General features: G+C 38.7%; 1 protein-coding gene across 1 annotated transcript; it reads right to left on the bottom strand.

Moving 5' to 3' along the window:
• Window positions 1-473: 473 nt before the first annotated feature.
• Window positions 474-7,639, bottom strand: LOC114736816 (ABC transporter B family member 19). Its single transcript, XM_028924691.1, has 10 exons — window positions 7,000-7,639; window positions 6,855-6,909; window positions 6,370-6,545; window positions 5,827-6,027; window positions 5,321-5,580; window positions 4,905-5,221; window positions 4,590-4,813; window positions 3,682-4,501; window positions 3,313-3,554; window positions 474-1,877 (listed from the first exon to the last, which is right to left on the bottom strand). The coding sequence occupies exons 1-10, from the start codon at window positions 7,243-7,245 to the stop codon at window positions 669-671; spliced, it is 3,750 nt and encodes a 1,249-aa protein (XP_028780524.1). The 5' UTR covers window positions 7,246-7,639; the 3' UTR covers window positions 474-668.
• Window positions 7,640-15,035: the final 7,396 nt, after the last annotated feature.

Raw genomic sequence — 15,035 nt, 5'->3', positions numbered from 1 at the left:
CTGAAATTTTTGCGCCCATACCAAACTTGGTACTTCTTAGACTCTCGTTAGAACATCGGTGATGCTTATCTTGTTGCTGGGAATCAAAATTTAACTCGACCCCACTGATAACTTCAAGTTCAGTAGTTGAAAAGAGAGGAATCCCTTGGTTAATATACCGAAATTCATTGGTTAATGTGCAGTTCACTAGGGAAAAATTATTAAAAAGAAAAAAATGATTAGCGTATGTAAATCATGCGGCGATACTCTGCATAATATGTGGAATGACGTAAATTGAAATAAAATTCATTTAATCAGAACAATCCAAGAATAAAACCGAACTTGGCCAAGCCATCCTCATGAGTTTGATGTTTTGACTGGAAATGCTCAGAATAAAATACACATGCAAAGCAAAAAGGCCGGAAAGGCAGTCCTGACTCCTCAGGGACGCATCATGGCAAGCAATAGGGGGACATAAGAATGGCTCAAGCAGCTTAAAAAAAAATTTGATAACTTCTATGCTCTGTTTGTAATCGATTATATAATACTTGCTGGCTGCTACTCCATTGGAAATAGAAGACTTGTCCTTTAGGTACATAGTACAAAGCCCAATATCTCACATAATATCTACATCTAAAAGAAAACGAAAGCACAAGGGATAATGACTTTATTGGGACCCAAAACTCTCCTCACATATGATGATTTTGTAGCTGCAAGAGTCTAGAATATGCACCCTCTGGTCTGCTCACAAGTTCTCCATGGCTTCCCTGCTCCACAATTCGCCCATCTTGCACCACTCCAATACTGTCAACCCCTCTAATGGTTGATAAGCGATGAGCCACGAGTACGGTGGTTCGACCTCTCATCAGCCTCTCTAATGCTTCTTGCAGGACACACTCTGATTCAGCATCAAGTGCACTCGTGGCCTCGTCTAGCAGAAGTATTGTAGGGTCCTTAAGAACTGCCCTCGCAATGGCTATCCTCTGCTTTTGCCCACCAGATAACTGAACCCCTCTCTCACCAACGGGAGTCTTGTATCCCTCAGGCAAACTACTAACAAACGAATGAACATTGGCTGCACGAGCAGCTTCGATTACTTCTGCTTCTGTTACTCCTTCCTTGCCGTAAGCTATGTTGTCGAGAATGCTTGCTGCAAACAGAGCAGGCTCTTGTTGCACTAAGCCAATCTTGAGCCTTAAGGACTTCAAGTTCAATCGTTTAATGTCTTTTCCATCAACCATGACTTTTCCGGCTATGGGATCATAGAAACGCTCGATCAATGCAATGACAGAACTCTTGCCTGACCCACTGGCTCCCACCAGAGCCTGGCTCTGCCCTGCACGGATTCTAAGATTAAGATCTTTAAACACCATCACATCAGGTCGTGATGGGTACGCAAAATCGACGTGTCTTAGCTCAATCTCCCCACGAATGGACTCAACTGGCTCAGCATCGGGATCGTCCGGGTCGATCCTAGTTTGACGATCGAGAATAGAGATGACAGAACCAACAGCTTCACCGCCTCTGATTATTTCAGGAGCGAGGCTAACGGTTTCTGCGACGGAATTGGCTGTGATGACTAGGACCACGAAAACTTTAATGACCTTTGAGAAGGTCGACATGCCTTTGCTTACCAGATGCGCGCCGTACCACAGGATGAGAGCTTCAGAGGCATAAAGGGCAAGCTGGGAGAGGCCAAACAGGAGGCCAGCGGTTTGGCTCCGGCGTAAACTGCGGCGTTGTGGGACACGAAGCTCGTAGCAGAATAAAGATATGATCTTGTTCTGAGCATTGAATGCAGAGACCGTCCTGATATTACTGACTCCCTCTCCGGCAATCATACTCGTCTTTGCATGAGCCTTGGCTGTGTCTCCAGCAAACCCTTTTAGAGAGAGTTGCTGTGGAATTCAACGATAGAAAAATTCACTCTTAGCACTCCACAATTATCTAAGAAAAAATATGTAATCGAGTCATCGTAAAATGATAACATTCCCCACCAGAGAAATTAATATATATTTTATTTAATTTTCATCTATCTAAATCACTATAAATATATTGGAGCAATAAAAGAAAATGTTCGTTGGTAGTAGGCATGGGATCCAGATTGGGTGAGTTTAATAACTGCAAGTCCTCCGATAACGGTAACTTGGCAATTTTGTGGGATTAGCTTTTGCCACGTTGAAAAAAAAAAAAAAATTTGGTGACGCGCCAACAATTATTGCCCTGTAAACATAATAATATGGTGAAAAAGAATCCAGGCAAAGGGGACCCACAAAAAATGAAGCAGAAAGGACTAAAAAGGGTAAGAGGCCTTGGCCACGGCCCACGGCAGATGATTTCATCTAACATGGACACAGGCACCTACATTTACAAGAATAATTTTTCTTTTTAAAACAGACATTGATAGATGGAAATTGATAAGGTACATCCTTGACCAATCAATCTATTTATTGCACTGTTCTTGAGGCACGCGCAAATTTAGAACACTGTCCGTTGCCGGACAAATCATCAGTGGTTTCAGAACTTGTTTGAATGCTTTGTACTGTGGTTCGAAAACGAACCCCATTCTCAGGAACCCAATATGATTCAAATCCTGAGCCAGAAGGGGAAGGTAAAGGAAAAGAAGGACATGCGCAGAAAATGAAGAACAAAAAAAAAAAGGGCGTGAGGGGGTACTGCACACCCAGGCGCAGGCTAGTAAGATTCATTGTGACTGTCACCCCTGACAAACACAACAAAAGATCATAAAATATCATGCCAAGAAAAGAGACGAAATAATATCATATTACTTATGATAAGATCAGAACTAGACTCGGATTTCTATTGTTCACAATTTAATGAGAGGTCAGGGGGGCTAGCAATGGAAAAAGATGTGGTAAAAACCAACTGAGGGGCACTGGAAAAGAGGATCAGAAACACTAGTTTCAGTGGCATTGAAATTGATGCATAAGGGGAATATATTATATATACATGAGATAATAAACTTCCACTGTTATTTTATTTATGAACTTGCTATTATTATAATATAATGACGAATTTCCTAAGAGTTAATGCGCTAGTGACTCGACGGGAGGGAAGCATGTGCGCTGTTCAACAATGGTCAGAGTACCTTATTGCTTGTCGTTTCATGCCAGTTTGTTCATAAAGTTATATTCTGAGAGGAAAAGCCAGTGTAGGTATCTGACAGACTGACCCTAGTAAGAATCTCCAAAAAAAATAACCCGGTGGCTAGGGTGTTATCCCAAGTTTTATTTCCGTCCGACAAATCTCGAATGAGCCGTTAACAAAACGGTATTAAGAAATTAAATGAAATATGGGGTCACTGAGTTTTACCTGAGCAAAGTTAGCTAGAACGAGCAGGGGGAAGGTTCCCAGGATGAGCAGGGAAACTCTCCATTCCACAATGAAAGCAACTATGAAAGAAGTGAGAAGAGATGTCATGTTCTGCAGAATCACTGAGATCCTCTCAGCAATAGCAGACTTCACAGCAGCAGCATCAGTGGCAAGGCGAGCTGCAACTAAGCTTGAATTGTGCTCCTCTTCATCGAACCATCCTACTTCATTCCTTAAAATTGCTGGCAATTGAAAAAAAAAACACACACACACACACACACACAAAAATTGTCAAGCACGTTTAAAGCAGAATATCGAGGAGATATGTTATAAAGAATTAGATCCATCAGCAAAGAGATTAAATCATACCGGCAAGCATCATTCTTCGAACCCTTGTAGTGAGATTTTCACCCATAATACTGAAGAAGTAATGCTGTATCAAATATGCACCAACGGCATAAAGACCAGCTCCAATGTAGATGAAGACGTACTCCTTGGTCTTCCTCTCCATGGACGCATAATTTCTATAGTAAAACACCTCGATCATATTGCTCATAACAATGGCAAAAGTCGGGCCAATAAACCCAGAGAGGATAGATCCCACGGCTCCCATAAATGAGTAAGGCCATTCAGGAGCATTTAACTTGAGTAAACGGAAGAAGTATCCATCAGGAGCTGGATTCTTCCTGTCTGTTTCAGCATTTGATATCATCTCAATGCGACCATCCGCCCCTGTGCTGTATTGGTAACTGAGGTTCCTCAAGCTTCCAGACCGGAGGCTTAAAGACTTGGTTGAAAGCGAATGGCTCAGTCGCGATGAACGCGTCCGGCGAGTTGATGGGTTGGAGAAGTCTCTATTTCCAACCATTTCTTGGAACCGTATTAGCGAAGCGTACGTCCCAGGCTTGGCAATCAGCTCTTCATGAGTTCCTGTCTCCACAACCTGCCCTTGCTGTATAACTGCGATCCTGTCAACATTCCTGACGGTGGATAAACGATGGGCCACTACTACAGTTGTACGACCAACCATAAGGCGATCTAGTGCTTCTTGAACAATGCTTTCAGAACCAGCGTCAAGAGCACTAGTTGCTTCATCCAAAAGAAGTATCTTGGGGTTTTTCAGCATAGCTCTAGCAATGGCAATTCTCTGTTTTTGACCTCCAGACAACTGGACTCCTCGCTCTCCCACCTGTTGTGCATAACACAGAATTGATTTATACCGTCGGCAAGCGTACGATGCTCAGTCTGAGTAATGATAATGGTTTATATATACCCACCTGAGTGTTATACCCATTAGGAAGCAACGAAATAAAGCTATGAGCATTTGCAGCAGAGGCAGCCGCTTCTACTTCAGCCATGGTTGCATCAGGTTTTCCGTAGAGTATATTCTCAAGTATGGTGGTTGCAAATAATGCGGGTTCTTGATTCACCAGACCAATTTGATCTCGTAACCATTTTAATTGTAATGTCTTGATGTCTACGTTATCCAGTAAGACTTGCCCTGCATAGCCATTTTAAAGAAAAATGTCAGCAGTAAATTCATTCAGGAGAAAAACTCGAAATCTTTAAGCAAGAATTGCATGTTTCGTTACCTTCATTAGGATCGTAGAACCTTTCTATCAAGGAAACAACGGTGCTTTTCCCCGATCCACTACCCCCAACAACCGCGACAGTTTTGCCGGCAGGAAAAAAGATTGAGAAATTGCGGAAGATGAGTACATCTGGCCTTGATGGATAGCTGAAACTTACATCCTTGAGTTCAATATTGCCATTAATCTCAGACAAACACTTCCCCTCACATAGGTCTTCGACTATGGTGGGTTTCTGCTTAATGATTTCCATCAATTTGTATCCCGCTGCTTTGCCTTTACCAAATGCCCCTAAATTTGAAAATGACTGTCCCAAACTCCTGCGCGAGGCAAATATTTTTACATTATAATTACTAGATGACTACTTCCGATCCAAATAAATTTATAAGTCACTAAACTCAGTCATGTGGGGGTCTTACATGCCACCAACAATGGCGGAGAAAATAGCAGTAAATGCCTTTCCTCCATCAGTTTGGCCGTTCCTGATGAAAACTCCAGCATACCAAAACACTAATGCCCATGACATGCAAGCAATCCCATACGTACATCCCAAGCCTAAACCTTTAGCCATTCCGGCCTTGTATCCGAGCTTCAGTGTGTTTTGTATCAAATCAGAATAAGAATTCAAGGCCTTGCTCTCACCAACATACGAGTACACAGTTCGAACTTGAGCAATTGCCTGCACATGTACAGATTGACAGATATAGAGATTTGTCAACCTTTTTTTTTGGGGCATCAACCCACGATTACTGATTATGTATATGAAAGCACTGTATGTACCTTTGTCTTAGAGTAACAATAAAAAGCCATATTTTCCAGGTAAAAATCATCTCGAAAGACAAAGAAAGAAGAAATGGAACAACACAGAAGAGACTCGAAAAGGCTTTTCCAATGAGTTTGTCGATTAAAGGAACAAAGTCCTAACCTGCTCAGCGATTATTCCAGCATTCGCATAGGATTCGCGACTCTTTGAGGTAAGGCCTGTGAGGGTATAAGCATACAACCCGCCGGCGAAAGCAATGCCCGGTATCACTGCAACACTTAGAAGAGCTAGCTTCCATGCTGACACAAAACCAACCACCAGACCCGCCAGGAATGTTGACAGATAATGTATGAAGTTTCCCACCTGCACATTCCCTCTTAGACATATTAAACCCAAAAAAATAATAATAATAATAAGGAAAAAGAGTAAAACAGAACTATGAAAAAATTCAGTCATCTGTAACCTGTAGCCACGATTTACATCGCCGGCGCACATTAAACCATGGCAACTAACGTGCGCCTTCCTGTGCTAGCCTAACACTGAAGGCATGTGGGAGTGCATAATATGGGTCCCGCTTTTTATGGGTAACCAACTACCCAGGAGAGAGCATATTTTGATTTTGGGTTCTGACTTTTAACCCAAACGGTAGAGGAAAACAGAAACAGGAAAAAATCTATGAAGAGGAAGGTGGTAAATTTATGGAACCTTCTCGCTAATAGCATCTTGAACAAGCAGAGTGTCAGTGGATACACTAAAAACAATATCCCCTGTTCTTGCATCCGTGTCAAAGAAACCAACGTCCTGTTTCAGCACCGCCTCCAAGTACTTCTTTCTCAGCGTGCTCACTTGTCTCTCCCCGGTATACATCCAGCATGCAATTTCTGGTAGAAGATAGTCCATTATTTGGATGTCAAAAAGGTCCAAACTTTTTCCATAATTTTTGAGCAGGGCAATTCATTTAGGACGGAACTACGTGCTCCGCCACAGCCATTAATCATAATAAAATGATAGATATGCAGCTTAAGCAGGAAAAATCGAAGTGTTGATATTAACAAGTGAAAGAATGAAAGGGCCTCAGCTCACACCCATCAGTTCGATGCGAGCTGTCTACAAGGTCCAGCTATGGCCTAACAAGAAAATCCAAGGAGATGAATAAATCAATACTGAAAAATGAAACATGAATGGCATACCTGCATAGGATGATATGCAAACGACGAGGCCAAGGTACACAAAATACAGAGCATACTGTTCAGCAGAAAGAAAGCAGAGAAATTATTAGATCCAAGATCTGAGAGAAATTTGTTTCTAGAGATTGAAGCTTGGGAAATTTCGAACCTGCGATACTTCTTCAGTCAGTTTCTTCAAATCCATCTGGTTTTTGCCAAACCCATTGACCATCTCACCAAAAAGAAGGAAGAAAACAGGCATAGATGAGCCATGAACAACTGCTCCTAAGCTCCCAGAGATCATGAGCAGCCAGTCATACTTGTCTGCAAAAGAGAAGAGCTGGTAAAATGGCAAACTCTGCTGCTTCTTCTTCTCAGCCTCGGGCAACGCTTTAGACTCTGTAGCCTCGGCCATCACCAACCTCACAAATACAAGCTTCCAAAGTGAGCAGTAGAGGGTCTGTAACTCCTACTCGTGGCTCAATGCCATTAACAAGGAGATCTGGGCAGAGCGAGGAAGTCAATAAGGCGCCAATAACTTTTTATGGGCATTGAAGAAAAGGGATCTAGAGAAGCCCCTTTCTCTTTCCTCTGTTGCGAGGAACTGTCAATGTCTTTTAAGCCCGAGACTTCGCTATAAGCAACTTCCTTTGCGGGATATCAAAGCAGAGAGGCAGAGCATATATAGAGATGAGGGAGAGTGTGTTGTTGAACCAGTGGTCAAATGAAGTGAGAAGAAGCATGAGTTTTGAAAGAGGGATTGCCAGATGGGTATGATTTAATAATGCTTTTACTGTGGTTGTGAATTACAGCATCTGATCAGCCTCAAGGTGAGGTGAAAAAAGGGGAACCTGGTTAACAGCGTTGTGGGGTTTTGTGCTTTTGAAAATGTACTCTACTGTATTGATTATTTATTGCATTATTGATATCGATATAATTATAGGTGCATACTGCATGATAGGATTTGAAAGCCGGGGAGGAAGAGAATCAGGATAAGAAAATGACGAGGCGGTCAATGGCTTTGGGGAAATCACTGGGGAATGGTGTTGCTCTCGGAAAGATGTTCGTGGTGGTGACTGAAAGAGATTATTGCTTTTGTTACCTGTTCAGAAAAAAGGAACGCAAAGACAGAAAGCGCGCTTTTTTTCTTTTTTTTTCCCAATTTCTTGTTGACACGCATGCCCCTTCTGTGTCCCCAGATTTGCAACGAATGAGAAAGGTAAATGTTTTCCTTAGAGGCCGTGACTATTATACTACCTCCTCCCTTCATTAATATAAAAATTAATAAACTAATTTGAATAAGTCAAAAAAATTTATTAAGTTAGTTATTTATAATAAATAGGTGTTGTCTTTTTAAAAATACCTTTACCAATTAAATGTATTAACTTTAACATTTGATAAAATATTTAACATATGCAATTACTACAAGAACTACTTTGTACAAAAATAAATAAATATAAGAGACAAAATGAATTGGAATCTTATATTTAAAACTAAATTAAGAGTCAAACTAATTTTTATATTACAAAACAGAAGTAGTATATTGGATGATGTAAAATGTTGAGCTCTCATCTTATAACCGAAAGGAGACATTAGCTTATGTTTTAATTTGATATTAATATAAATTTTGGTCCCTCAAATTTGCCTTCAATTTGATTTTAGTTCCTCAAATTTTAGATCATAGGTTTTGGTCCATCAATTTTTTTTTTCATTTAAAACATTCGTCTCTATAATCCAATAAAAAATCGAACTATTTTATCTCTAGAGGGACCAAAACCTGTTGTTTGAAATTTGAGAGACCAGAACCAAAATGAGGACAAACTTAAGAGATAAAAAATTATATTAACCCTTTAATTTGGTTCATTTGTTTAATGAAAATAACATTTTGCTCTGTTAATTATTGGGCGGAAGTACTGCTGGGAAGGGTTAACAATAGAATTGGCGTTGATTGCAATTGAGATGCAATTGCATGTGATTTGTATCGCAGCAGGACATGACACATCAACCAACAATCATGCATATCATTTCGTGGTGTTCATCTGTCCTTCAATCATAACGAACACAGTATTATCCCTAAAATATTCAAGCGTCGTTTATATATAGTCACTCCGGACAAGAATATATCGGAGTGAAATTCATGTTATATAAAAATTACTGTATATTAATTTGAGTTTTCTTACTCTTACAAGGAGCCGGTCAAAAAATTTGAAGATGCAAAAACCAACGATTTCATTAAGCTTTTGTTTGTCATTATTTTCCCCCGTCAATTTAACTGCTTTTTCACGTGCAAAAAATCGAAATATGAAACCCCTGAATTTTGTTCTGACGAATTAGTACATTTCTTTGAACAAACTATTTATTATAACACTGGAATCTGAGGGGGAAAAGTCGTTTTACTGTGTTAGTAGTTACAACGCATTATTTCTTCGGACGAAAAAGTTGTTGCATTTTTTTTTATTTTTTGAGCGAGAGAAAGAATTTCATTCAAAATAGACTTGGCAATATAAGAAGAAACCAGAGTTGAGATGCACAAAAAAGCCAAACAACAAAAAGAATTAGGCAGCCTGGCCATTATTCAAGGCCTTGACGCAAATCAGGGGCTTTGAGAGAACTTGTTAGATATTTTTGAAGTGTCACGCCGTTCATTATTGTTTGATAACAATAATAATAGTAATGGTGATAATAATACCAACATCAATATAACCAATAAAAGGTAAGGGAAATCATATTTTATTCACAAATCATACTATGCTCTGTAAATGCCGTGAATAGTTAACCATTTTTATATCCACTGTGCATGCGTGTTATTGAAATATTGATTTAGTTCCTGTTTGGATAATTCCCAAAACCATGGTTTGGGTGGAATGTCACCCAAACAGCATTAATTTTAATGCCATAATCTGAAACCATGGTTTTGGAACCCAAAACCATGGTTTCAGGAGAAGTGAATTCATTCTACTTCTGGTTCAAATTGGAGAGTATGATTGTGCCTGTCAGAGTAGATCTCAACAATAATATGGCTTTAACATCACTCAATTAATTTTTTATAAACATATTAATCTTATATCTTATAAATATATATACACATATTAATTATTTATTAATTATATTATCTTATGTATTATTAATTATGTTGATAAAAAAATATATTATTAACAATTTTATTCCTTCAAATTAAAATATATCATAAAATCCATCTTTTATGTAATTATCATATTAATTTATGTCTTTTTTAATAATTTGTATATATAAAAAGTACTTCTGATAACAACAATCCAAACACTTTCACTTATCGAAATCAATTTTTCACAAAATATATTCTTCTCAAAATCTATTCTCCCCATAAGCTATTCTCCAAACCATAGTTTGGTTTCATCCAAACACACCCTTAATTATATTCCCTGTGCAGCTATTTTCATTTTTTAAAAAAACACGCAAATAACATGATCTTATCAAGTGAAGCAGTAATATTTTTGCCTTGTGATTTTGAAATATTGGCAAGATTAATAATCAAATTCATGATCTTTCCCCATAGTTCGTTGTGCACGGTAAACCAAAAAAGGGCTTGAAGCATCGAGTGGCTGAAGTGCAGTGCGGGTGATTAGGCATGTAATCACAGTTTTGAATGCTGACTAGTCCCAGTGATCACTGCTTTAATTTACTGCAGACTAACATTAATCTCTTCCCTTTTCATAAGTTTATCAAACTGGATGTTCAGTTTCCTAGTCTGACCTTATCCAATAACAATCACTGCCTCTTTTTTTGGTTAAATATATATCCTTTCCTTCCTTTCAAAGGAGGTCTTCCAATTGGAGTTCTCTAACTCTGATAGAGATGTATTCCAAACCTAGTGCCATATTATCTGGCCACGTACAGACAAACAGAAACCAGAAAAACACATGTGTTAATGCATCAAAGCGTTGAGCTCCCTTTTTTTTTAGTCCCCTTTTCTAGCACGGCTGGTCTTCTATTGAAGTTTCGAATTTAAATCACAAGTTTTAAAATTTATTAAAAAATTAAGATAAATAAAAAATACTCTATACATAGCTGTGGGGTGGTCCCAGTAATGGAAATACAAAGATGCTGCTTTCCCTAAATGATCATCACAGCCATTCAGAAGAGGGAGACAATCATTTCCATTTTCCAGCGCCAAGCCGCTTGTTTATGAGCAGTCGAATGCCCATCAATAGGATCAGCTTTTCCTCGCGATCCAATCATCCAATTCGAATCTTTTTAACACAACAAATTTGTTTAAAATTAGCATGGGCATGCACGGCAGCTGGACTTTAAAACAAGTCATATATTGTTTAAGACCTGCAAATAGTAAGCTTATTAAATTTTTTATATGATATTTAGACTGGATGGTTATACCAATGATAACAGTAAATGAGTTGCATAATTTCTTAAGGAAAAGGGACATTTACCCTTCGTTACTTACGCGTAAATCCGTGCCAATAATACGGTGTTGCCAGTTCTATCACTGTTGTGTTCTGACTCTTTGGGTAAGCAGTTAAAAATGTCGTTTCCACCCCAGTTTCCGTTATAAACCAAAACCAGCGAATATTTTGCTTTTCACGAAAAATCCCGTTTTGTTACCCGCGGCCATTTATGTTCTTTTTTTTTTGCCAACGGAATTCAGTCTACTTCTGAACATGCGGCTAAAACACTAAATCACATTCTTAATGTAAGGTTTAATTAATTAGTTTAAAAAAAATAAAAAAAGTTATACCAACATTGTTTGCTATATTAAGGGAAAAAGGTGAAAACAATGTCAGGGGTGATAGAATGTGCTAGTTTTATTTATTTGAATAGACATGCATGATTAACCATCACTAGCTCGTTTAAGCTGAAATTTAGTAGTAATATAAAAAGCTTACTAGTTGAAGTAGCCATGTTAGGTGTTAGAAGTTGGGAGTAGTTAGGGAGGCAAAATCAAGTGACACGCTTGGATCCTATGATCCTATAATACTGTATCTATAACACTCACACCTTGACAATAAAAGTAAATGTCCTCTCTGTCACCATCACCTCTTTAGAACCACACCGTTTGTCATCTTCCCTCCTTACCAAAACATTCCTTCCTTCATATTTTCAGGTCACAATCACATCACTTCTCTTCCGCTCTTCTCCGTCACCCTCAGCTCTTGTGTTGCTCTCCCCCGAAAAGCAAAACCAACAGTTAAAGTCGTTTCTGACCTGGACTTCTCCTCCGTTACATTGGATCTGGGCCAATAGACCCAACAAATGCTTCGTCCTCGAAGACATGTTCAGCGATTCATTTCTCCTGGGCTTACTCTCTGCGCTCTCGTCTGCCAACCCAAAAAAAAAGGGTTGCGCCAGGAGCAAAATAAATGTGCTCTTGAAGAATTGCATATAATTTGGGGTAAAATTCTGTGTCCAAATCATTAGAGCACTCACGCGTACTCATTAGTCATTACTGATTCAATTAGAGATTTCACTATTCAGTAACAAATAGTTGAAATCATATATTAAGTATACCTTTGTTCTTGCCGGTCAAAAAAAGTATACCAATGTTCTTGTATGTATAGACTATAAAGCGGAAAGAAATATTCTCTCGCGTTTTTCTAGGCCTACGAAACTAGGAACGGGTTGGAACTTGGATCATTGAGCCGGCAAACCGCGGGCGCCCAATTAGTAACTTAATCTTTAAAAAAGTGATTATGAAATAATCCATAATTAGCGAGCTGCTTTACACTGAATGCCACTGAAATACAGGTCGTAAAGAATGGGAAACTTGCCGGCTAATCCTTCAGCAGTCAAATATCCTTTTCCGGCGAGGACCCGTCCATGTTCATGAGCTCATTCCACTCTGAAGTTGCAGAGTAATATAGTTTAAATTCGTACTTATAATAATACGACCTAGTGAATAACTTAATGTGATGAAGGGAAAAAAAACAATACAGGTCACAAAAGGCCGAGGGAAAATACGAAGAAAGTGATGAAACCGAGCGGCATGGACTGCGCTGTATGGTCTTTTGGGGACAGGAGATCCATTTTGGTTAACTAATGGAACTGTAGTGCGTATATTACGTACAAGCTCCACAGATAATGCAGCATGTGATATGCTTCTGCGCATCACTATTGTTTTCATTTATTGTCCCACAACACTCCCTAGCCACTATTCAAGTGCGTCCTCATATATTTTATGATTGATAAATAATATCCTAAACCAATAGTTAATTGACGAGTCTGAGCAAATGGACGCAGAGTCCTAAGATAAGGACCACTTTTTAGACTGTTGACTCCTACTTCTTAGGTTGGCTGTGCCGTTTTTAACCGGCAATCCACACATTTCGTAGCCCATATCGCTTCTGAGCTCGCATCCCACGTAACCCACTCTGTTCTTTCCCTTTTATAAAATAGTTGCTTTGCATTAACATCGAATCGGTGCTTTCATCTCCTTAAAAGGATATATAATCAACAGCGAGATCACGTATTATTGATATGATGAGGCTTTTAAACTGTAAAAGCAGTGAGTTGATGAAGATCGCACTGCGATTTTGACCCACATACCCCAAAGCTCCATAATGCAGCATGGCATAGCCATAGCCAATAGGTCAGGCGGCTCGGGCTTTGATGGGACCGTGAGACCATCATTATCCCAATGATTCTCACAAACACGCACCTTCCTGTGATCCTACTTCATAAGTTAGCCTATGATTTTGGGGGAGCTGCGGCCGAAAAAGGAACTTGTATGACTGCGAATGATGAGGGGTAACAAAGCAGGTTGCTTTTGACATGTGGAATTCTTCACATGAATGATTATGGGCTTGCCATGCCTGCCTCTTCACAGTCACAGCAAACTTTAAACTCGCCTTTCAGCTGAGGGAAAAATCAAATCCAAAACACAATCATAGCATGAAACGCGATTACTTAATTCAAAACCATTAGTATGCCTTTTCCGTATTTGAACTTATCATTATTCACTGATAAAAATATATGTTCTTTTACAAAAAATTGAATCTTGGACGCTGCCCGTATTCACCACTATCTTTTTCACCCGAGCAAGCAAGCATGACTGCACAAAAATAGAAACTTGCCTGTAACATTGATAGAACAACATTATAGCCTTACGAAGTATAAGTTCTAATCTTTCAAAGTACTCCTCCATTCTTTAATATAGACTTAATTGTTAAATTAATTTTAGTTTTAAATGTAATATGCATTTTTATATTTATCAATTTTTCTAAATTACCCACGTAGATATTCCCTCAACCATAATCAAGTAGGAGAGAATGAATGATATTAAGAAAGATGATTATGATATTTTAAGAAGAATATGTCATATTTGTTATAATTAACTAACTTATCTAATTTTTTCATCTAATTAAATTAGTTAAATAAGTTTTATATTGTAGATTATGGAACCCAGTCCATTAACCCAGTGTCCGGCCCAAGCAGCCTGTCCCTTATCCGTTGCCAAGCAAATGAGCCCAAAGGATGCGGTCTTCACAGAAATTACAACAGTGCTGCGCGGTCTAATCGTCCCGGTTCGTTGAAATTGTCGAAATATTAGATTTATTAGCTTATTAGCTAATAAAAGTTGTTAATCACGCCTTAAATCTGCATATAAAGGGTTCTGAAGATGTTATTTGACAATACATGAATGAGGTAATTTAAAAGCAAATCCCTGACGCAGCAAGCAGTATTTCATTTGGGGCGGCTAACGTTCTATTGTCATGATTTACCCTAACGGATGAATACCGAGTAGTGAGTAGTACAAAATTTGCAAAGTTTTCATACTTTTTGTGCAGAAAAAAAAAATTATCACACCCTTATTGTCAATAAAATTTTTAACGGGAATTTTTTTCCTTAATTTTCACCATAATAAAGTTGTGCAATTTTTCATTGTTTCCGTTTTTATCCTTTGATCGGATCCCATGAATTTTTTCATTTAATGTAGTCGGGCTCAAATATTTCTCTCAGTATGAAATTTTATATAGACTAAGTTTAATCCCAGGTATTACGTTGCTAAAAGGCTTCAAATTTTCTATCACCGAAGAAAAAAGGCTTCAGATTTTCTTCAACGCCCGCTTAATAAATATGAATATTATGTACAAAAACCCGACCGGGAGAGATGTCAATATCACAGATTCACAAAACCGAAACAAGAAATTTTGCAGTCGTGGGCTTTAGGCCCATGGAAAGCCCATACCTGGCTGTGCCATTTTCTGGCGCTAAAGT

This window comes from Neltuma alba, unplaced genomic scaffold (genome assembly GCF_004799145.2).
Source record: "Neltuma alba isolate B1F8T4 unplaced genomic scaffold, ASM479914v2 tig00013372_pilon, whole genome shotgun sequence".
Classification (NCBI taxonomy): Eukaryota; Viridiplantae; Streptophyta; class Magnoliopsida; order Fabales; family Fabaceae; genus Neltuma; species Neltuma alba.
Note: the sequence above shows the minus strand (reverse complement) of the source record. Positions and strands in the feature narration are given on the sequence as shown.

Coding starts and splice junctions, on each gene's coding strand:
- LOC114736816 (XM_028924691.1), bottom strand. CDS start 7,245: ATGGCCGAGGCTACAGAGTCTAAAGCGTTGCCCGAGGCTGAGAAGAAG. Junction 6,910..6,999: donor TGACTGAAGAAGTATCGCAG/GTTCGAAATTTC, acceptor TCTGCTGAACAG/TATGCTCTGTATTTTGTGTA. Junction 6,028..6,369: donor AAGATGCTATTAGCGAGAAG/GTTCCATAAATT, acceptor GGGAATGTGCAG/GTGGGAAACTTCATACATTA.